The sequence below is a fragment of the Octopus bimaculoides genome, chromosome 11 (assembly GCF_046866305.1).
Source record: "Octopus bimaculoides isolate indiv1 chromosome 11, ASM4686630v1, whole genome shotgun sequence".
NCBI classification, from domain to species: domain Eukaryota; kingdom Metazoa; phylum Mollusca; class Cephalopoda; order Octopoda; family Octopodidae; genus Octopus; species Octopus bimaculoides.
The window spans coordinates 52748577-52771570 of NC_142938.1; the positions used below are offsets into that span (position 1 = coordinate 52748577).

General features: G+C 36.1%; 1 protein-coding gene across 2 annotated transcripts in view; it reads left to right on the plus strand.

Annotated features, from left to right (window-relative positions):
* LOC106873920 (unconventional myosin heavy chain 6) overlaps positions 1 to 22994 on the plus strand; it is a 543260-nt gene that overhangs the window by 413280 nt on the left and 106986 nt on the right. Inside the window, exons 19-20 of one of the 2 annotated variants that reach the window (XM_052971792.2) lie at positions 5028 to 5169; positions 5893 to 6461. In XM_052971792.2, coding sequence (XP_052827752.1) covers positions 5028 to 5169; positions 5893 to 6461 — 711 coding nt within the window. Of the gene's footprint in view, positions 1 to 5027; positions 6462 to 22994 lie in introns of both variants that reach the window. The other variant, XM_052971791.2, reaches the window with a different exon arrangement.

Sequence of the window (22994 nt, forward strand, 5' to 3'; positions counted from 1 at the left end):
TCTGAACATAAAGAAAATCAATGACAAGGTCTACGTCACATATGCTGATACAGTAAACAGGGAATGCGAGAAGTTTAAACTGGACGAATTAATGCCCGATATGTTCAAATGCCTGACTTTTACTCAGGGACTTACTGCTGAAAAGGATTCAGAAGTTAGAACTAGAATTCTCATAAAGCTGGAACAAAACCAGAATGTAACCCTACAGCAAGTGTCAGAAGAATGTGAAGGATAGTCAAATTAAGACATGACACAGTGGAAATTGAACGTAAAGATTGTTTTCAAGTAAAGCAAGTGTGAAATAATCAGAATAGAGATAAAGTGTTTTCTAAAAAACACAACAAAAATCAGGAAATAAACCCATGTTTTGCATGTGGAGGTATACACCTGAGAAAAAATTGTCCATTAAAAAAAATGGAGTGCTTTTGTTGTTATAGGACATATAAAGACACACTGTAGAACAAAGATGATAAAATGTCAGAACAAAGGAAAAATAAATAAATAGTATGTCATCAGAAAAAATTTGCAATATAACGATGAGAAAATTCATGAAGGTGAAAATCAGAAATACACGTGTTAAAATGCAGTTGGACACTGGTAGTGATATCACCATTATAAACAGAAAAACTTGGAAATATGTCAGTAAACTGAAATTAATTAAATCAAAAAAGGTAGCTCTTGGTGTTATGGGGGAAAAGATTACATTTTTTGGGGGTGAATTTGTGTGTAATGTAACATTTCGAGGTCAAACAAAAAAAGGCTAAAAAGTTCAGTTAATTTATTTGGCACAGAGTGGATGGAATGATTCAAAGTGTTATATTCAAAATATAGTTGGTTCAGTCAAAGTTTCAAATGTGGCTGAGGGACTGAAACAAAAAATTGCAGTAGAACAGAGTGGAACACCTACATGTATGTAAGCCAAGATGAAATTAAAAATTGCCCACGATAAAAAAATAAACATTGTTCAAAAGTAGATATTCTATGGTTGAAATTACATGTCGATTTTGCTGGTTCTTTAAACAGTTCTTACTACTTAGTGTAGTGGTAGTTGATAGATTTTTCGAAATGACCTGAAATCTGAAAGTATTAAAAACCAACTTCCTCAACTGTGATAAATTTTTTACATGAATTGTTTGCAAGGTTTAGCATCTCAGATAAGATAATGTCTGACAATGGAATGCAATTTGTGTCTAGTGAATCTAAAAAGATTTGTGAAACATTCACAGTAGAACATATCACTACAGCGCCATACCATCCCAGATCTAATAGATCAGGCAGAATGCTTTGTCGATACCTTCAAAAGAGCCCTAAGAAAATTAAACAAGGAAGTCACGGATGAGGTAGCAAAGTTGGTGAAAAAGTGTATATGTGGGCATGCAGGAATGGAAAGCAGAGTTGGGAAGATGGTGTAATTACCAAATGCATAGGTAAAATGATGTATTGGGTTAAAAATATAGAAAAGGCATACAAAAGAGACACAGGAACCAACTGAAAAAGAGATTCGTGTAAAGCAAACCAAAGAAGTTGGAGGAACCGATGGAATGGTTGTACAAAACGTTTCAAGCACCAACACCACTGCAGGTGATTGAACCCAGGCATACAAGTGAGAGGAAAAGAAAACAAACGGAGTTCTTGAAAATAGATGCCAAGTGTAAAAAATATGAAATTGTATAGAAAAGAAAAGGGAGGTGGGGTGAATAAAAAAAATTATTGATAAATAAAATGACACTTCCTAAGAAAAACTTAAGAGGGGAGAATTGGTACACCCCTCCCACGAGATGAATAGAATAACCTAGTCACTATAACACCTTGTGGGGCTCATTTCTCCACTGGGCTGCCCTTATCCCTATTTTGCAGAGGAAATCAGTAGTACAGGGTGCTTTTAACATCTTCACCTGATCTAAATGTTCTTCACATGAGTCCCTGAAGAATCAATTAGAGACTGTGTATACTGCTATCATGATTTAACCATCCAACATTAACCATTTGCACATGCATGCATATGCGCATACACACACGCACGCGCACATGCTACTGTTTTTCTTTGGTTGGTTTATTGATTGTTCTAATGTCAGTTCCGACATCTAAGAAACTACTAAAAGTAAGAAGTTCAATGTTTGAATGATTTTAAAGTTAAATGAGAAAAAAAATGGTTTCTTTCTATTTTTGAGAATTTTGTTTTGGCTGATTAGTATGCAGATCATGTTTACATAATGGGTGTTTATATGTTGGACAACTCATAGATTAAAGTAAACCTGAAATTAGTTATATAAAAAATGAAATGTAACAAAAATAAGTTCAGATATATGGTCACATACGACTCATGTTTATCTTGATACCAGAGGTTAAAAGAGGAGTAAAAATACATATAAAGCCTACTCTTTTTGTTTTTATTCATAAACTTTTATATTGCTATATGGCCAGATACCATCTCTAATTTCATAATATAGAAGGTGAGTGTACCTTCAGTGTAGTCCCACATATATTACTAGTATTTTAATTTCCACCCATGGTGGTGCCATGTAAAAATCACTCATGCTGGTGCCATGTAAAAAAAAAAGCACCCAGTACACTCTGTAAAGTGATTGGCATTAGGAAATGGAGCCTGGTGCTGCTCTCGCCAGCTTACCAACTCCTGTCAAACTGTCCATCCCATGCTAGCATCATGATGACAATGATGATGATAATGTTTGCATTCAAATAATTTCTGTTGTTTCTTTGTTAAAGCAAAAAACATATGCAAGAGATACAGCTGCTATTTCTAGCAGGATGAGTAACCATGTAGAGACTTGCTCAGTGTTTTAGTCTCCATGTTTGTGCCACTTTTGTGTTCATAACATATCTAGTCTAATAACATGCATAAACTAAATGCTTTGCTTGCCATCTTTGGCCATGTGAAAATTATTGTTTGTTGAAACCAAAACTAGAAACATGCTGGAGGCATGCTTTTATTGATCTTTAACTGGGTTGTGTGTGTGTGTGTGTGTGTGTGTGTGTGTTTCTACTTCGAATGTAATAAATTCAGCTGCAAAATTTTCTTTTTCAAATGTATCTTTTTCTATTATTATCTAACCCTTTAGTTGCCATATTTCTGTTGAAATACACTACCATTGGTTCAATTCATTTTGAAAATAATGCAGAATCTAGTAAAGCACTTTGTCATTATGAGACAAGTGTTTGATATATAGAATTAAAATGAAATTTTGACAGAAGCTTTGAATTAAGATCATTGTAAACAGGAAGTTTATATCTGAGAACCAGAAGGCAGTCTCAGGAAGGTTGATAACAAAAGAGTTAAGAGCCAATATACAAAAAAAAACATAAGTAATTTTTTCTGCTCCACCCCACCCCTTCCCATGCTCCCTGACAGCCACATGTATATATTACAGTGTACTGCTAATATTATTTGTACCTGTTTTATATTTGCTGCATCATTTATCTAAAATTACGATGGGTTCCCAACCTGGTAGAACAAAACTATTCATGAAGATAATGTCTTCAAGCTGTATTGTTTAGCTAGAGAGAATCCTCTCTTCCCAAATTAATTTAACTCTACAGATAATTACATCTCTAATGAAATCCACTGCTTCTGTATTCCATTTACTTTTGAAGCAAACAAAAATTTGGAGTGATTTAGTAAAATAATTTACATTTGTAATTATTAAGCTAATTTTAGGAATATAAGTAACGACAGGTCCTTACATAGATATTATAATGGAATTTAAATACGAACCCTTTAAAACAAGATGGTTTGAATCATAGATGCTATCTCGGGCAAGTTGGTTTTGCTATTATGGTGCTCTTCTTCTTACCTTACTTAAAGCTCTGTGTAAAGGATCTGTCTAACAATTAAGTCTCTCTCAATAATAGACACAGAACTCTGCCTGTGCTGACAGGCTGTCACCGAGCAGATTACTGATTACTGGCCACCTTGTCACCATAACATAATGCACCAACATTAAAAGCTCAGCATTTGTTTTTAAAGGCTGTTTTTTAAAGTCTAATAGAATATTCTGTACATTCTATTTCACCACCCACAGTCTGCATACAGGGATACAAACGGTTAAGAGATTCTCTTTGTTTGCATGTGGTTGTAATTCCAATGTGTGTCATCTTGGACATGTCTTGTTTGTTATAGCTTTAGTTTGACAAGTGGAAACTGTGAACAAGTCCATTGTATATTTTATGAGTGTGTGTATCTACAATGACTTGATTAATAAATCTGTGCATCAAACAAAACTACTTTGTAGTATTAAGTTATCAAAATTACACCTCAGAGGTAGACATAACCAATACCAGTCAAAATACCAAGTTGATAAAATAGTCCAAAGACCCTGTGGCCATCTCCCACCAACAAGTACACAGTCCAGTGACTAAAACTAACAAAACAATATACATACATTTACATGATCCAGAGTCTATTCTCTTTATGCTTTATTCCTCTCTCACTGACAATATAATGTTTTTACTGAAATAATTTAAAGCTTCTCTGTATTCTATAACTGCCATTTTGATAGTGTTTTTTTTTTTTTGTGTGTGTGACTAAACAGTCCAGTCTTTGATTGATACATTTTTCTGGTGCCAAATAAAGACGGATCAATTCTTAAAATGTGTGGCTTCAGACTTTGCATTTCTCTTACCTGGCTTCATATTACAACCATATATATATATATATTTTCCTTTCTTTGTCACTTTCGAATGTGGGTTCAGTTTATTGTTAGTGGCTTGGGGATCTTACGTGCCATTGTTATGCCTTTGACTATTTAACACACACACACACACTAACCCTAACACACACACACACACACACTAACACTAACACATACACTAACACACATGCTAACACTAGCACACACACACACTAACACTAACACCCACACACCCACAAATGCACACACACACACTAACATACACACATGCTAATGTAAGAACATTGTATTTACCTTGTAGTCATTGTCTCTCACAGATTTGTCAGCCCTTTTTACAGACGCCATAATTATGATGGTTTCCTTGTTTTGTATTTACAGGAAGAAAGCCACTCACCCACCCTTGAACAAACCCCTGACAGCGACATTACATTTGAAAGGCTCCACACTGAAGTATCCGACTCACAGAATATGGCATCTGCTCATAGAAGAAGGGCTACAACCAACTCTGCTGATGCTTCTGGTATGTATGGCGATGGTGCTGTTTCTAACTGCATCCAACAAGACCAAATGAATGCAGTTAACCGCAGCATGGATCCCAGATCTGCTTCTCCTGCTCTTCCTCCTCCCCCGCCCCTCCCACCTGGCTTTCCGTATGATAACACACCCGAAGAGGAGTTTCCTCTTCCACCGCCAGACATGGCAGACGACGGTGGCGGAGGTGACACGACGGGAGGCCCACCTCCGCCGCCGCCACCACCCCTGCCTCCTCCTTCGCCGCCACCGCCCCTCCCTCCACCTCTACCCTCACTGACACCCGACACTTATTCGGCCAGTGTGGACACCGCAAATTCCGGCCGAGAAAGTCGTGATAGTGATTGTACAAGTGCTAATAGCGTGCAGTTCACTCCTCCGCCACCTCTTTCTTCGACGCCACCTCCTCCTCCACCTCCTCCTCTGCCCAGCAATGATGCAAGCACGATGCCATACTGGAACGATCCTGCTGAGCAGTCACCCTCCCCAGCTTCTTGTGTAACTAGTACCATTATTCCTAATACTGTTGATGCTGCCACTAATCCAACTCCCTCTCCCCCTACTTTTTCTACCAAATCTACTAGCCCTACTACCAAGCATGTTACTACTACCACTCAAACAACTTGCGCAGATAAGTCAATCCAGGCCACTCTTCCTGATCCATGCTATTCTGCTGAAATCTATATGCAATCTGCATTTTGTCCTGTTGCAGCTTTGTCAATGGAGAGTCCACCAACACTACCACCTCCACCACCTCCACTAATGGTTAATGGTATTGCACCTTCACCTCCTTTACCCCCACCACCTCCACAACAGCCAACAGATGCACAGGATCAGCAAAGGACAGCAGTTAGTGTCACAAATGGCAGCAGTAACCAGACATTAAATTCTGAAGATCCCGACAGTCTGTTGCAGCAAATATCATCAAGCAACAGTATTGGCCAAAATCAAAAAATCTCTCTCAATATTGATCAAACCAAACGGAATTCTTCTTTACTTCCGGCAAATGGGACTGCTGATACTAACAGACACATAGGCAACGATCTTCAAGAAAACAAGTTAATTCTGCCAAGGGAAAACTTAAAAGATTCAAACCGTCGCTCATACCTCACCGGAGATTTGTCCCCTGAAATGATTGAGAGTTTTACAAGCACAGGGTCCACAGACCAGGACCAGGTCTACTACGACATTGTGGAGTATGCTGAGAAACATTTCAATGACCACATCAAGGAATCTACAGGGACTGTTATGAAATCATTAAAGAAGAGAAAATCCATGCAGGTAAGTTCTATTTTGTTATTCACTATTTATATGTAAAAATATTTGATAAGAAATTCACAAAGTTCTAGTTGAATTATTAAAATGAATATAAAATTAGATCAGACCTCCATTATATTACAGTTTATATTCTTTCCTAATTTCTTAAATGATTTACAAGAATCAACATTAACCCTTTTGTTAACATATTTCCACTGAAATACTCTGCCTTTGTTTCAATTAATTTTGAAAATAAGGAAGAATTTTGTAATATAACTTTATCATCAATAAGCTGGTGTTAGGAACATCAATTAATTTGATATTTTGATGGAAGGTTTTGATTTAGATTTGCTTCAAATTGAGAAGTTTGCATCATAAAACTAAGAGCCATCTCAGGCAGGTTGGTCTCAAAAAGGTTAAAGAACCATCTTAGTCATGTGCAAGTTTTCTTTTTCTATCAACATATGTAACATTTTTAAACAGGTTGTACACCAAACATCGGCAAAAATCCTTGATAACATTTTCCATTGGGTTATTGAAGGATGCTGTGCAATGAACTAGTTTTATTGCATGGCAGCCACACATTAATAACATGGCCATAACTTTGCTCAAGTGTTAGGTTTCTTCTTTAGTAAACACTCATCACTGGCTCTTAGGCATTTATTTGATCCTCTTAGAAGAGGCTCAAATATTAGACATGTATGACCCTGCTCACATGTCTGAAATGGAGCAGCTGACAAAGCTTTTAGATCACATCCAAGAAAAGGTCATCTGATTGATTAGCAAATATTTACTCTCCAAAACAATAATTACTAACCAGGTAGGTGCAGGAGTGGCTGTGTGGTAAGTAGCTTGCTTACTAACCACATGGTTCTGGGTTCAGTCCCACTGTGTGACACCTTGGGCAAGTGTCTTCTACTATAGCCTCGGGCTGACCAAAGCCTTGTGAGTGGATTTGGTAGACGGAAACTGAAAGAAGCCTGTCGTATATATGCATATAATTATATGTATATGTGTTTGTGTGTGTATATGTTTGTGTCTGTGTTTGTCCCCCCAACATCGCTTGACAACCAATGCTGGTGTGTTTACGTCCCTGTAACTTAGTGGTTCGGCAAAACATACCAATAGAATAAGTACTAGGCTTACAAAGAATAAGTCCTAGGGTCGATTTTCTCTACTAAAGGCGGTGCTCCAGCATGGCCACAGTCAAATGAGTGAAACAAGTAAAAGAGCCATGGACCTTCTCAGTCTCTTCAAACATTATTACAATAATTCCTGCTCCTTTGAACCAACAATCTATTTTCCAACTTCTGCTATCCTTACTTTATCTCATCTCTAAAATTATATGCTGAGCCCTTTGCCCAAATCCTTCTAAAACTGCAACCACATGGAATTTCTTCTCATTCTACATTTTCCAAACAAGCTGTAATCATCCAAGTTAGATATCATTTCAATTAAGCTAATCAATCTGAGATGGTCTTTATTTTCTATGGATACTGACCTTCGATGTAGTAAAAGAATGTACCTCACACATTCTTTGAATATGTCATTAGATTATTAACTGTAAACTTATGTAAATAGAGTTTATCAAAATTAAAACCTATTACATAATTAACCCCTTTATGACTGATTATTTTGCTATAAATATTTTTTTATTCCATGATTTCTTTTGCATTGTTTTGTGAAAAAAATATATGAGAAAGATTCAAAGCAGATTATAATTGTTCTTATAATTTCAATCTTTTATTAATTGGTGTAAAAAAGAAAATTATTTTGAATCTGTAAAATAAATACATTTGATAAAAGTTTCTACTCTGTCTGCCTCTCTTTCTCTCCCTCTCTTTCTCTCTCTCTCTCTTTCTTCTTTAAGTACTGTAGTAGGATGATGCTCTTGCCAAATAAATGATGTGGAAAAGAGTTTGTTATAATTTTAGGAGTGGGCCCTCTCTTTCCCTACTAATTAGATCTACTTGAATAGTATCCAGGTACCTGACTGAATGAAACATTTAACAAGCACTCCCAACCATCCTGTGGGGGCATGTTGGACAAATATGTGAACTGCTTTTAAATATGATTGACAGCTGTAGCAGAATTGATTGCTTCTTTTAGCAAGTGGAGTGACTAAATAGATATGGCAATTGGTCTAATGAAAGAACATGGAACTAAAAAGATAGAATTTAGAAATGTAGTGAGTTGTATTTTTTAAAGTATGAGAAAAGCAGAGATCAACCAAATATTGAGTTTCTTGTGTTTAAAAGAACGGGGAACAATTTGTCAAAATCTAGAAACCCTGCTCAGCACAAACTTATATACTTTATATTCAGACAATTTATTTACTGAATACTTTGAACATACATAATACATACATACATACATGGATGCATACATGCATGCATATATATATTTATATATACATATTCATTAGATACATGTACATGCGCATATATTAATATGTATATATCTACATATATATATATATATATATATATATATATATATATATATATATATATATATAAATATATATATATATATATAATAAGAGAGAGGGAGATATGTATGTATGTATGTGTATATATACATATATATATATATATATATATATATATATATATATATATATATATATATCTTCATTCATTCAGACAAATACCTTTATATTGAACACACATACATGTGCACACACACACACATACACACGCACAACACACGCACACACATTCACACAAATACCTTCATATTGAACATATATTATATATATGTATTCAGACAAATACCTTTCTATTGAACATTTATATTCAGATAAATACCTTTTATCTACTGAATACTGGAACATTTTCTATTCTCATGCTGAACTGTAACATTATTCGTTTCTCTTCTCTTTTTTCTTTGTGTTGTTTCTTGAACACTTGTAAATATGCACATTATATTATTTTCATGTAGAGATGAGCTAAACAATGGCTCTATCTCATGGCTCATCTGCTTAATTTAGTCTTTTTCACTTCTGTTTGTCAATGATGTTACATAAAAAAAAAGCCCAAAAAGCATGAATAGGAAAAGGGTTTGAAAGTCAAATTGTTGAGAGATGTCTATGTTAAACAGTAAATCTAGCTTTAAAGGGTTTTCTGCAATAATCAATATTAATACATAAGCAATTTCTATGTTTTATTAATAGAATATTTTTGTGAATATTATGATTGTATTGATGTTTGTTTTGTTGTTATTGTTATTATTATTGTTTAACCTCAGATCAACTCTCACAAAGCAGAACTATGATCAAAACACATTTCTACTGTAACTGTTCTGTCATCTTCTCCTTGGTCTATGTAATCTAATTTGTCCATCCTATTTTACACTGCTTAGGTATGATTTGAGGGAGATTTGATTGGCATTTCTAGCAAAATCGAGTACATCTTATAGCTCTTTCATTATGTTTGTTATGTGTAAAGGTTACATAACAAAACAATCATTATTCAAAATTACAATTGAACGAGTGATTAAATTTTCAGTGATTTAAATTGAATTTTATGTTTTGTTAGGCTTGTTTATAAATTTTATATCAACAGACACGTTGTTGATAATATATGTGTGTGTACATTTGAATATGCGTGTGTGTATGTACAAACAGAGAGAGAGAGAGAGAGAGAGAGTTAGTGGTTCACTGAATTTGTGACAGCTGAAGTGACAAGTAAATATCTAATGTGATACTGAACAAACATTTTGAGGGCTCATAAAGCTCTACTATTCCAGTTTTCTCATGATTATACGCCTGGAAATTGTATACAGGCACATATGCACAGACATACAGTCACACACACACACATGTACATAAATATATATATGTATATATATATATATGTGTGTGTTTGTATACACCTGTGTGTGTCTGTGTGTATATACATATATATATATATATATATATATATATATATATATATATATATATATGTATATAATTTTCAGGATCTGATAGAATCAAGGAATTTATGTAACAAAGGCACCTGAAGAAAACATTTTTTTGCATGATGTAATAGTTTTATTCACCAATAAGGAACATGTATGAAACAGGTGTAGTGAACCTCAACCATCTGTTTTATTGTTTACATACATATATATATATATATATAGATATATATAGATACATAAATGCGTGTGTGTGTGTGTGTGTGTGTGCACGTGCATGCATACATGCATGTTTATGTGTGTGTGTGTGTGTGTGTGTTAATGTGTTACAAGAAGTCAGTGAAAAGCAAAACTGAACCATGGAGTATGTCAGAGTTTAGTGATCTGATATGAAGCTTCTGATCCAAGAGATGAGAAATGGTTGGCACCTGAAGATAGGAAATTTTTATCAAAGATTTGCATGATAGCCATGCTTGAAGACTTTGCTGATAGCTAAGACAACAATATTTCTTTTACTGAACTTCTCTAATGTGAGATCCCACTGTTGAGTGACTTAAGAGTGTAGACCATTAGTGAATCTGGCTTTGTGAAAGCCATACTGCTGGTCACTGAAAAGTGAGAAATTGTGAAAACATTGCATAATTTCATTGTTAATGATTGTTTCCATTACCTTAAAGATGTTAGGAGTGACTGACAGAGGATGATAGCTGGTTGGGTGAGAGGGGTTATCTTTCTTTCAATTGGTACATACTGAAACAAGCTTCTATATGTTTGAATACATTCCTGTAGAAAGTGAGAGAATAAAGGATTTGTTGAGCATAGAGACAAGATCTGGTGTGCAATATATACATATATATATATATATATATATATATATATATATATATATATATATACCAGGTACTGTCAGCCAGAGCCAGCTGAGCCCCTATCCAGGGTTTTGGAAAGGAGACAACCTTCAAAGAAATCAGGAGTGGAGTCCCGTAAGCATTTTAGTGTTTGACTCGACACTCTTCCGGCAGCTCCTGCAATCAAGCTGGTGCCAAATGTAATGCTCTACACTCCTTTGGACTACATCAGCAAGGTCGAGAGAGGAACCCTAATGATTGAGCTACCCAGGATTTTCTTACATCTAACCCAGGCCTGCACAAAAAAACAGACTGGATTATTTTATGTGCAACTCCAGTGTCTCCCAAGACAAAAGGCTGTCAACAACAACAATATATTTATATATATATATATATATATAGGTGAGAAAGTTGGTATGTGAAAGCACGTGGTTGGATGTATAAAAGATAATAAGAGTGAAAAAACTACAGAAGGCTTGTGTTACATGGTTAAAGTATATATTTAAATTATGTCAGAAAAATGTTAGAAAAATGTCATAAAATCTTTTTGGTATATAAACATTATATATATATATATATATATATATATATATATATATATATATATATATAAGACCCCATCTTTTTTTGTACATATCTTATTCTCTTCTTCATCTTTGTTCATTTATAACACAGCAGCATTTGCTGCTGAAGCTATTAAATTAAACAATATTATTGATAAGGTGTCAAAGTGTCAAAATTGTGATGATTTTTGGTTGATAATGGATGAGGGATCATCATGTTTATGTCCTTTGTGTGTGTTATTTTTTACTGTATGTTCCCCTGTTGTCTTTCTGTGTAACATTTTACTATCGTGTGTGTGTATACAGAGGGAGAGAGAGAGATGAAAGTTCCTTGGGCCGTAAGCAATTCTAGATAATCTGTAAGATGTGGTGAATGATGGAATTGGTATGTGCTACTGCAATTTTATCATAGACAGGGGCTATACTGTTGATGTATTCATGTAACATGCCTGCTTTTGGCTATTCCCAGCTTTGAATTTTGGGATATTTCAGCAGCCAGGATGTTGGTGTTTGGTTGTGACTAGTGAGTGATATCTCTGGGATGTGGGATGCGCTATTAATATTGCTTTCAACATTAATCTAATTTTGTTGGAATTTTTGTATCAGATGAATGTGCTATTACTAATGTTCTCCCATCAAGTCTTTATATTACCTGGTTCTTATTGTAAATTAATGTTGAGGTAAGAGGAAAGTGTTGTACTTGCGCACAAAACTAGATGATGGAAGATAGAAATTATATTACTACCTCACACAGAACACACAGATAATATAAACACAAGTCACAAACAAAAAAGTATTTCCCAAATGCTGAAACAAAACAGCCAACATTAAAAATTGGAATTGGGTGGTAATGCCACCATTAACAAAGTATTGTGTACGCACGCGCGCGCACACACACACACACGCACTTTATTCAGATTAGACTGTCAAGATCTAGGAATTTTGATGAATCTAAGAACTTTACCAAACACATTATAAAAAATTCATTAGAAAAATATGAAGAATTTTAATGTGTGTGTAAAAAAATAGAAATTGTGTACAGAGATCTGCTATAAATATTTTTATTAACCATTTTGTGAACATTTTTCTCACAAGAATATTTTCTGTCATTATATTTTAATTTTCAAAATAATCCGGAATTATGAGAAATTTTGTTAAATAACAAAGTTTAAACTTAATAAAAGTGAAATGTTTATTAATTATTGAAATCTAATATTTTCTTTTATGCGATGCTGTGATTTCAGTTTGAGATTTAAATTTAACTTTGAACATTTAAATTGAGGTGATTTGAAGCTGGTCAGTATTGAAATGGTTAAGACTTTTGGCCATGTGTCTTCTACTATAGCCTTGGGCTGACCACAGACTTATGAGTGGATTTGGTAGACAGAAACTGAAAGAAGCCCATCATATAGGTGTGTGTGTTTGTCCCCTACCACCACTTGACAACTGGTGTTGATCTGTTTATGTCCCCATAACTTAGCAGTTTGGCATAAAAGATCAATAGAATAAGTACCAAGCTTAAAAAATAAGTGCTGGGGTTGATTTGTTTGACTAAAACATTTCTTCTAGGTGGTGCCCCAGCATGGTCAAAATCTAGTGACTGAAACAAGTAAAAGAATAAAAGAATGGCTTAGAATGGTGCAGGAGTGGCTGTGTGGTAAGTAGCTTGCTTATGAACCACATGGTTCCGGGTTCAGTCCCACTGCGTGGCATCTTGGGCAAGTGTCTTCTACTACAGCCTCAGGCCAACCAAAGCCTTGTGAGTGGATTTGGTAGACGGAAACTGAAAGAAGCCCATCATATATATGTATATATATATATGTGTGTGTGTGTTTGTGTGTCTGCTTGACAACCGATGCTGGTGTGCTTATGTCCCCGTCGCTTAGCGGTTTGGCAAAAGAGACCAATAAAATAAGTACTAGGCTTACAAAGAATAAGTCCTGGAGTCGATTTGCTCGCCAGAAGCGGTGCTCCAACATGGCCACAATCAAATGACTGAAACAAGTAAAAGAGTATAGTGATGTGCAACTGGCTGCTACTGAATGTGACTGTGATAGGGTTGAAATTTTCTCTACAAGTTGTGTTTTCCTTTTGTTACTTCTACCACAACTGATTTGCCTCTTTAACCCTTTCATTATTATATTTCTTTTGAAATACACTACTTGTCTTTCAATTAATTTCGAAAATAATGAAGGATTTATTAAAATAATTTTGCCATTATTAAGCTAGCATTTGGAACATAAATTAGCATAAAATTTTGATGAAAGGTTTTAATTTAGATTACTTTAAAACAGTAAATTTATATCATTGAACCAGACTGGTTTTGGGCAGATTGATATCAAAAGGGCTAAACTACGACTTTATACTAAACTTACTTAAACTTGCTTTATAATCTAGTATTAGATACATGCGCCCTGAAAAATAGAAATGGGTGGTCATGACTGGAACACTTTTGAACATACCTTTAATGAGTTATGATAAATTGATGGTGCTAAGCAACAACAGCCTCTGCTGTTTCTGGTCTGTCTTTTACTCAAGACACTGACTAAAACTGCCCAATCTTTTTTTCTCAGAGAAGCATGGGCTGGACGATTTGACTGAGGACTGGTGAACCAGATGGCTACACCAGGCTCCAATCTGATTTGGCTGTAGAAACTCTGCCAAATCAGATTGGAGCCTGGTGTAGCCATCTGGTTCACCAGTCCTCAGTCAAATCATTCAACCCATGCTAGCATGGAAAGCAGACACTAAACGATGATGATGATGATGATGATGAAATCTGATCTAAAATCCCACTTTATTCATATTTTCTTCCACTAATCTTCAAAGACTTAATCTGAACATTAATTGTATTAACCATAGCCAATTATATTTTTATCCTCTGAAGTGAAGTCACATGGCCTAGTGGTTAGGTTGTTGTGCTCACGATTGCTGGTCATAGGTTCAATTCTCAGAGCAAGTGGCATGTTGTGTTCTTGAGGAAAACACTTCATTTCACACTACTCTAGTGCTGTGTGGGGATTGTCATGTCAAAGAATAGACCCAATGTTTCCTCCACTTGTTGTAGAAAGGTGACTAAAAGAAATTGTGGTAGGATTTGCACACTGACCTGATAAAAACCCTCACCAACAATAACCACCCAAATAGACCCATGGGTTGGTAGGTTGTCACTTGAGTTGTGTAAAGGTGTCATTATGCAGCAACATGCTGTTGCAGTGCATATCACCATACTACTACTACTACTACTCTTGAGATCTGAAGTTCTTCATCATCACTTTGCTGGCTTCTAGCTTCTTCCCAAGCATTCACTTGTGTACACATCTGACCAGTGTCAGCTTCATTTATTTCATAACAACACATGGTTGAACAATCTTATATTCAAGCATTGGTCAAGACAAACTTAACTTTGAAGAGTAATTAAAAACCTGAAATTCTCATCAGTTAATGTGGTTTAAAGCAATGAACATATATTTAGAAGAAAATATTTTTAATGAAAACAACATCTCTTCAATAATGTGAACAGAAGAGGAAGTGAACAGGAATTATTACAACTATTTTATTTGGAAGCAGTGACAAACAAAGACATCAGCCATTGGCATTTTTCTCTAATCTTCACTCTATTATTACTGGTTAGTTTTGTAGAAAAGTAGATTTATTAAAGGTAGTATATTTATATGGAACTAAATTATTCAGTCTTTAGGTTTGTGACAGGAAAAAAAAATCTATATCAAGTCTTCAATGGTTTATAACACATTATAGTATAGATGGTTGCATAGCTTAAAACTAACACAGGCTCTGTTGTAATATGCTATGTCTACTATGTCTAGTATAGCTACTATATTTGCTTAAAGAATAAATGCTGCAGACTGCAGTAGATTTACAAATAAAGTAAATGAATGTTTTATATGTCATCATCATCACCATCATCATCATCATCATCATCATCATCATCACCATCGTCATCATCATCATCATCATCATCATTGTCATCATCATCGTCATCATCACCATCATTTAATGTCCATTTTTCCATGCTGACACAAGTTTGATGATTTGACTGGATTCCTTGAGATGCAGGGTTGTGTCAAGCTACAGTGCCACTTTTGGCATGGTTTCTACAGCTGGATACTCTTCCCAATGCCAACCCCTTTATGGTGTGTGCTCGACACTTTTTTTTTTGTGTGCCACCCACACTACTGAAGTTACCAAGTAACTTGCAAGACAGGAAAAGAGAAAAGAAAAGCCCTTACTTTGACAGAGTGGAGCAGAGTATTTGAGGGGCACGAGAAATGGTTTCATGTCAGGTGATGGGAGGCTAAATTATGATAGAGGAGCAAGTGCAGGTGTCTTGCTAGAGAGAAAATACATGACTATCCTACATTATATAAGGGTGGGTCGAGGTAGCTTGGAAGAAGATAAGCTGGTAGTGATGGGGTGCCAGAGTAAACCTTCAAGGAGCAAGAGAAGATATGGACAGTGGAGTAGCAGAGGGAAAAGAGTGGGCGTGTGGAGTGTAACAGATGGATAGAGATGGGGGATAGAGGCGAATGTAGTGAGTGATAAACAAAGATGAAAGTTTAGTTGGTGGGGAATACCGGATAGGGGTGTGGGTGAAATGGAAGAAGTAGAAATGGTTAAGGAAAGAGAATTGATCAGAAAGCAGAGGGATGATGTGCAAAGTGTAGGAGTTGTTAGGAAGGGAATATAGAGGTTCATAAGGGTGGCTATAGTGAAGAGAGTGTGATGGCAGATATGAGAGGGAACTGAGAATGATAGCAGATAGGAGAGGTATTAAAATGAGAAGAGGAAGAAATAAGTGGAGACACAAAGGTGATTGATGAACATAGAAAGGAATGATGATAAAAATGAGGGATGAAAAGGTTTCAGGGGTAGGAGAGAGAGAGATAGAGGTAAGTGTTGGTGCAAAGAATGAAAGTGGGGAAGTGTAATATGTACCCATTCTGCTCTCGAATGATTACAGTGACCTTAGATAGAGATTGTGGAGGCGCAATGGCCCAGTGGTTAGGGCAGCGGACTCACGGTCATAGGATCGTGGTTTCGATTCCCAGACCGGGCGTTGTGAGTGTTTATTGAGCAAAAGCACCTAAAGCTCCACGAGGCTCCAGCAGGGGATGGTGGCGAACCCTGCTGTACTCTTCCACCACAACTTTCTCTCACTCTTACTTCCTGTTTCTGTTGTGCCTGTAATTCAAAGGGTCAGCCTTGTCACACTGTGTCACGCTGAATATCCCCAAGAACTACGTTAAGGGTACACGTGTCTGTGGAGTGCTCAACCACTTGCACGTTAATTTCACAAGCAGGCTGTTCCGTTGATCGGATCAACTGGAACCCTCGACGTCGTAAGTGACGGAGTGCCAACAACAACAACAGATAGAGATTACAGAATGATTGCAGTGCCTTAGATAGAGAAGTGATGGGATTATGGGGAAGGTGAGGCTTAAAGGAATTAGATATGAGAAGTAGGGAGCGTTTGATGTGGCAGAATGGATGTAGGGGAAAGGCCCAGCATGTACAAGCATACACAGAATGCTTGTAGGACTTCATTTTTGCTGTGATAGATGGTCTTCTCAAGCACAGCATGTTACCAGTTGTCTCAGTCCTTTGTTAACTCCTCCATGAGACTCAACATCTTAAGATCAGCCATCTCTACTTCACCCCCTGTATTTCTGGGTCTCCTTTCACAAGTTCCATCCCCTTTAAGTGACTGGCACTTCTTTATACATCTGTCTTCATCTATATACACTGCATGACCAAACCAGTTCAGTCTTCTCTCTTTCACATTACATCTGATCCCTTTTATGCCTATTTTTTTTTCTCATTATATTAGCACTTTGTCATACATGCAAATTGGCATTGTACATCTCATGGAGAATACTATCTGTATTCCTCTCTAATCTTCATATATCCTCTGTATTCAGAGCCCACATCTCACAACCAAGCATCATACAATCTATCTGTCACTCTGTGACCATTTATTACAGCAGAAGTAAATGTCCTCTGAACTTTTTCCATCCTATTCTTATTCTAGCAACTATGCTTTCATAACAGCCTCCTTCACTGCTTATTAGGTCACCTAGGTAACATAAACAATCTAGTATCACCAGGGAGGTTTCAGGACATTTTAGTGTTTGTTGCTCTTGTATGTGTGCCACAAACAGATTCTATTTTCTCTGTTAACCAAGTGTGATTCCACTGCGCATTTTGTGCATTCATTACCTGCACTAACATCTTTCCTACATATCAAGTAGGATCATTTACTTGAAGGGAGTGGAATCATGCCTGCTTTCTTGCTTACTAGAACTTTGGCCTTTGCTAAGTTAACTTGAAGAACCTTTGATTCCAGGTTTTATTTCTATACCCAGAATTTGTTTTCTAATTCTATTACACTGTGAGAGCAAGATCATCAGCATAGTAAATTCCTCTGTTGTGGCCTAAAAGACAATAATAAATAGGAGGGGACTGAGTACCCTGGTGAACTCCTACCTGTTTGCTAAATTCATTGCTGAACTCATGGCTAAATTTCACCTTCCTGACAGCACCATTGTGTATGGCTTTCATGAGCCATTCATCTACTCCCAGCTTTCCCAGCAACCACCATATCACTGAGCTAGAAACTTTGCTAGAGGCTTTCTCTAAGTCAATAAATATCAAGTACAATGGTCTACCTCCTGCATTTGTCTAATTAAGAAGATAGCATCAGTGGTACTTCTCCCTGGCACAAAACCAAACTGTATCTCTTATAGTCTAATTCTGTTCCTAATTAATTAGGCTATAACACTCTCCATAACCTGGTTCATCAATTTGATACCTCTGTAATTACTTCTAAGACATCTCCTTTACCCTTGTACCAAATGACTTGGATGCTGCTACACCAGTCATTGGGGATGGTGCCTGCTTATACAACCTGATGATAAACCAGTATCTGCTGATGGTCCTTTTAAAGAGTAACAGGCTCAGGTTCTTTCCTAGTTATGTTTTGTGTTTGTTCTCTTCTTGGTTGACTGATATTCTTGTAGAGCAGTATCTTATACATTAAAATATTAAATCCCTCTACTGTGATTTTTTCATGGGTTTAAATGAAAAATACATCCTTGTTTAGGTCCACACCAAAATTTGAAGTTCATAAAAGGTCGACTCTCAGAACGAGGCTGTGATTAATGCTAATTAAAGATGAACCAGCTTAAGTCATTAACCATTCCTAGGAAAGTTCATAGTCCTTCCTGGTTGCTTGGTTATTCTTTATTCTTTATGACCTGACTTTGGTGGGCTCAGTTTTTTTAGATTCAAGAAGAGCCACAGATTGCTTTTAATAATTGTAATTATATTTTTAGAACATGTTCCTTAGATAAGGTTCATTCTAAAATTAAAGAGACTAGCACAAGATGTCAAGAAATCTAAAATAAGATTAATAGACTATTTGATTTCATAAAATGGCAAACTGACATTTCTTCAGTTACTTTGTATCTCACAATCAGTTTATGCATGCTGTGCAATGTCCCAATAGTATCCTGAAATTCAATGATTCAACTGCAGGCAATTGTAAGGTTCAAAAGTGCATCTTTGGAGAATCTTCCCAGGGGTATTAGTTGCTTGTGGATTTTTTTGTGAGATCCTATTCACTCCAGTGTCAATATTCCTGCATGTATCAATAATCATTATCAACATTTAACATCCGTTTTCCATGCTGGCATGGGGTGAATGGCATGACAAGAACTGGCAAGGCCATGGGCTGCACCAAGTTCCATAGTCTGTTTTGGCTTGGTTTCTTCTACTGGATGCCCTTCCTAACACCAACCACTTTACAGAGTATGTCCTGGGTGCTTTTTACATGGCACCAGCACCCACACCAATGCTTTTTTATGTGGCACCTTGATTTTTGAATATTATTTCTGCTGTGGAAGGTAGGTCTTCTTGAGTAAAAGTAATAGTAGTTTCAATAATTCTCCCATGTCCTACCTGTGCTTTAGGACAAATCTTCTGATGAAGTTAAAACACCACATTTTCTGCTGACTCTTTTGCTGACCTTTGTCATTTGCATTTATTTGACTCTGGTACTGTGTCTCTGGGCCGGGGACGGGCTGTCACAAACATGTTTCTAGTTGATTTTTTTTTCTTCCATGTTGTTTGATTGAATAGGATTCAACTGTAAGTTCCTAAATGGGTCTCCATTGCCTACATGTCCTCCATTGTTAAGAAGCCATTCTGTGAGGAAGCCATTCTGTGATCAGTATGGTTGCTGCCTTATATGACATTGAATGCAGTCATAATGTTTAAGTCTTTAATTTGTTAACAAATTCTCCCTTATTGAGAGTTCATTCCCTGTCTTTTTGTGCTAATTTCAGACAATGTTCCAAACATGTGTGTAAATTCACTTGTATCCATTAAGACATGACTATCATCATCATCATCATCATCATCATCATCATCATTTAACATCCATTTTTCCATGCTGGTATGGGTTGGGATAACCAGATACAGGAATACTTCAGTGCTTACTTGTAACTCTGCTTGGAAATTGCTCTTAACCATTACCTACTGCACAAATTAGATCTAATACTTAATTAGTTAATTAACCTGATCAAGAGTAACTTTTAAATGCAACTTCTGTCCTCAGGAACGTCATGTGGAAGCTCTTCAAGTAGCAATTTATTGATCTTAAATTTCATGATGAATAACACCTTATTGATGCCAGCCTATTATTTGAGTTGGTTAACCATGGTGACTGAATATGGTAAATCAGAATAGCTATAATAATTATTATGATCATCATGATGATGAGGATGAGGATGATGATGATGACAACAATTATTCCTGTAGTAATCGGTGCACTTGGCATAACGCCCAAAATGCTACATAAAAGACTGAGAGAAATTGGCATTTACACTCTCATTGCCAACTTGCAGAAAATTACCATCCTATATTCTGCAAGAATCCTTAGCAAAATTCTTGAGATTTGAGGAGACTTGTTGTCATCAAACTTCAAGATGAAATACCTGCTAGCTAAATAAGCATGCACTTGTGAAGTAATACTAGTACAAATAATAATGTAATTAAAAGTATATCAAACCATAGCATTTCTTCTATCTATGTGAGAAGAGTTTGAAGGTGCATGCTTCTGTGGTTTGAGTTTCAGGCTAAGGTAGTGAGTTTGATTCTTGGACTGGTTTCTGTGTTTTGTACTTGAGCAAGACACTTTATTTCATGTTGCTCCAGTTCACTCATCTATAGAAATGAGTTGCAATGTCACTGGTGTCAAGCTGTATTGGCCTTTTCATCTCCCTTGGATAACATCGGCAGTGTGGAGAGAGGAGGTTGATATGCATGGGCTATTCTTCCATAAACAACCTTACCCAGACTTGTGCCTTGGAGGGTAACTTTCTAAGTGCAATCCCATGGTCATTCACAACCAAGGAGTCTCTTTTATATAAGAATATCATTGTGGTGTGCAGTTTCTTAGACATGTGTCTCAGTTATGTGATTCTTCACAGAGCTGTTTCTCATCTTACTATTTTGCTCTCTCACCCCAATTTAATTTTTTTTTGTTTCTTACTTTCAAAGTCTCCTAAGTTTGGATTTGATTTACTTTCAACACAAATCATGTTTTATTATTAAAAAAAATAAAATAAAGAAGAAGCAATGTCCTGGAGGTCTGAGACTTTGGTTATTAATTTTTTTCAATCTTAGTAATTTATCTGACAAAAGCTTTCTGAAAAAAAAAAATGAGAACAGTCACAAACATAGCCATGTGATTCAGAAATTCTTTCATGACTGCAAAATTCTAATTTTGATACTACAACATAGCAACACATGTGTCTGTTACTGTAGCCTGGGTTCCATGTCTTACAAGTGGGATTTGCTCTATAAAATCTGTACTGAAGTTTGTCATGTGTGTGTGTGTGTGTGTGTGTCTATTAGTTTAAATGATATCATGTTACGGCCCCTTATGTACAAAATATATATAAAAAACATTAACTTATGGTTAAATGTTAAGATTCATTAACCTATTAGAATTTAAACTGGTTGTATATGACCAAAATATTCTATTTGTTTTATGTTCAAACTGGCCAAATCTGGTCTCTCACACCTGTCCTACAATATCATACTAAAAGTAAACAATGACATCATCAGAATCTCAAAACTAAAAGATAATGCATGATTAATTCAAAACAATGTGAATTCACAAGCATTCCATTTGACAAAATAATTGAATGCTAAAACGTTAAACGCAGTTAATATGATTGACTAAAACCCTTCAAAGAAATGCCCCAGTATGGCCACAACCCAATGAATAAAGCCAGTAAAAGAGTGAAAGATTAAATTCTTCAGTGCTAGTTTATCATCAGTTAAAAGAAATATTATCTAAATTGCAGTAATATTTGAACCACTGTTTCCTTCTCCAGAGTTGTGTTTATATTTGTAAAGTTTACTCTTGTTAACGGAAGTCTTACTATAGATTGTTGTAGCTTGGTTCCACTGACTTGGATTAACAAATGATAATTGCGGTCTAATGTTACATAGCATTAGCTGTATTTAACTGACTTTAGCTGTGGCTATTAATCTACATGGCTGTAGATGTCTGCCTAGTTCAGTTAACTATTGCTAATTGGGGTCTTAACATACTTCTTTAAGTAACTCACTTAACTAAGTTGTGTTTGAGTGGTTTTCATTATGATTGTTAGCTAGGATCTTACTCACTATGATTGCAGCTATGTTTCACTGATTCACAGAGCTGTAGCTATACTGTTTTATTCTCTATAGCTGCAGCCATGTTTGAAGAGCTCAGCCAATATTCAAATCATACATCAGAAATATTTCCGATTTCATTTTCCTCCCATAAATCATAAAATATATCAAAGCCCTCCTCCCATTTATCAACTTAGTTATTCTTATAACTTTCAGATATTGCTTTTTTTTCTTCTTCTTCTTTTTCTTTTGTTTTGTTTTTGCTTTCTCGTCTGCAGAAGATTTGATTACGTTAACTTTTAGAAGATTGTATTGAGCAAAATTGATTGATTCTTGTTATTTCTACACCCCTTCACCACCAACCCTATCCCTTCTCCTTCTCGCAGTCGTCCTCCTCCCTCTCTCCCTCCTCCTCCCTCTCCTCCCTCCTCCTCCTCCCTCTCCTCCCTCCTCCTCCTCCCTCTCCTCCCTCCTCCTCCTCCCTCCCTCTCCTCCCCCTCCCTCTCCTCCCCTTCTCTTCCTCCTCCTTTCCCTTTTCT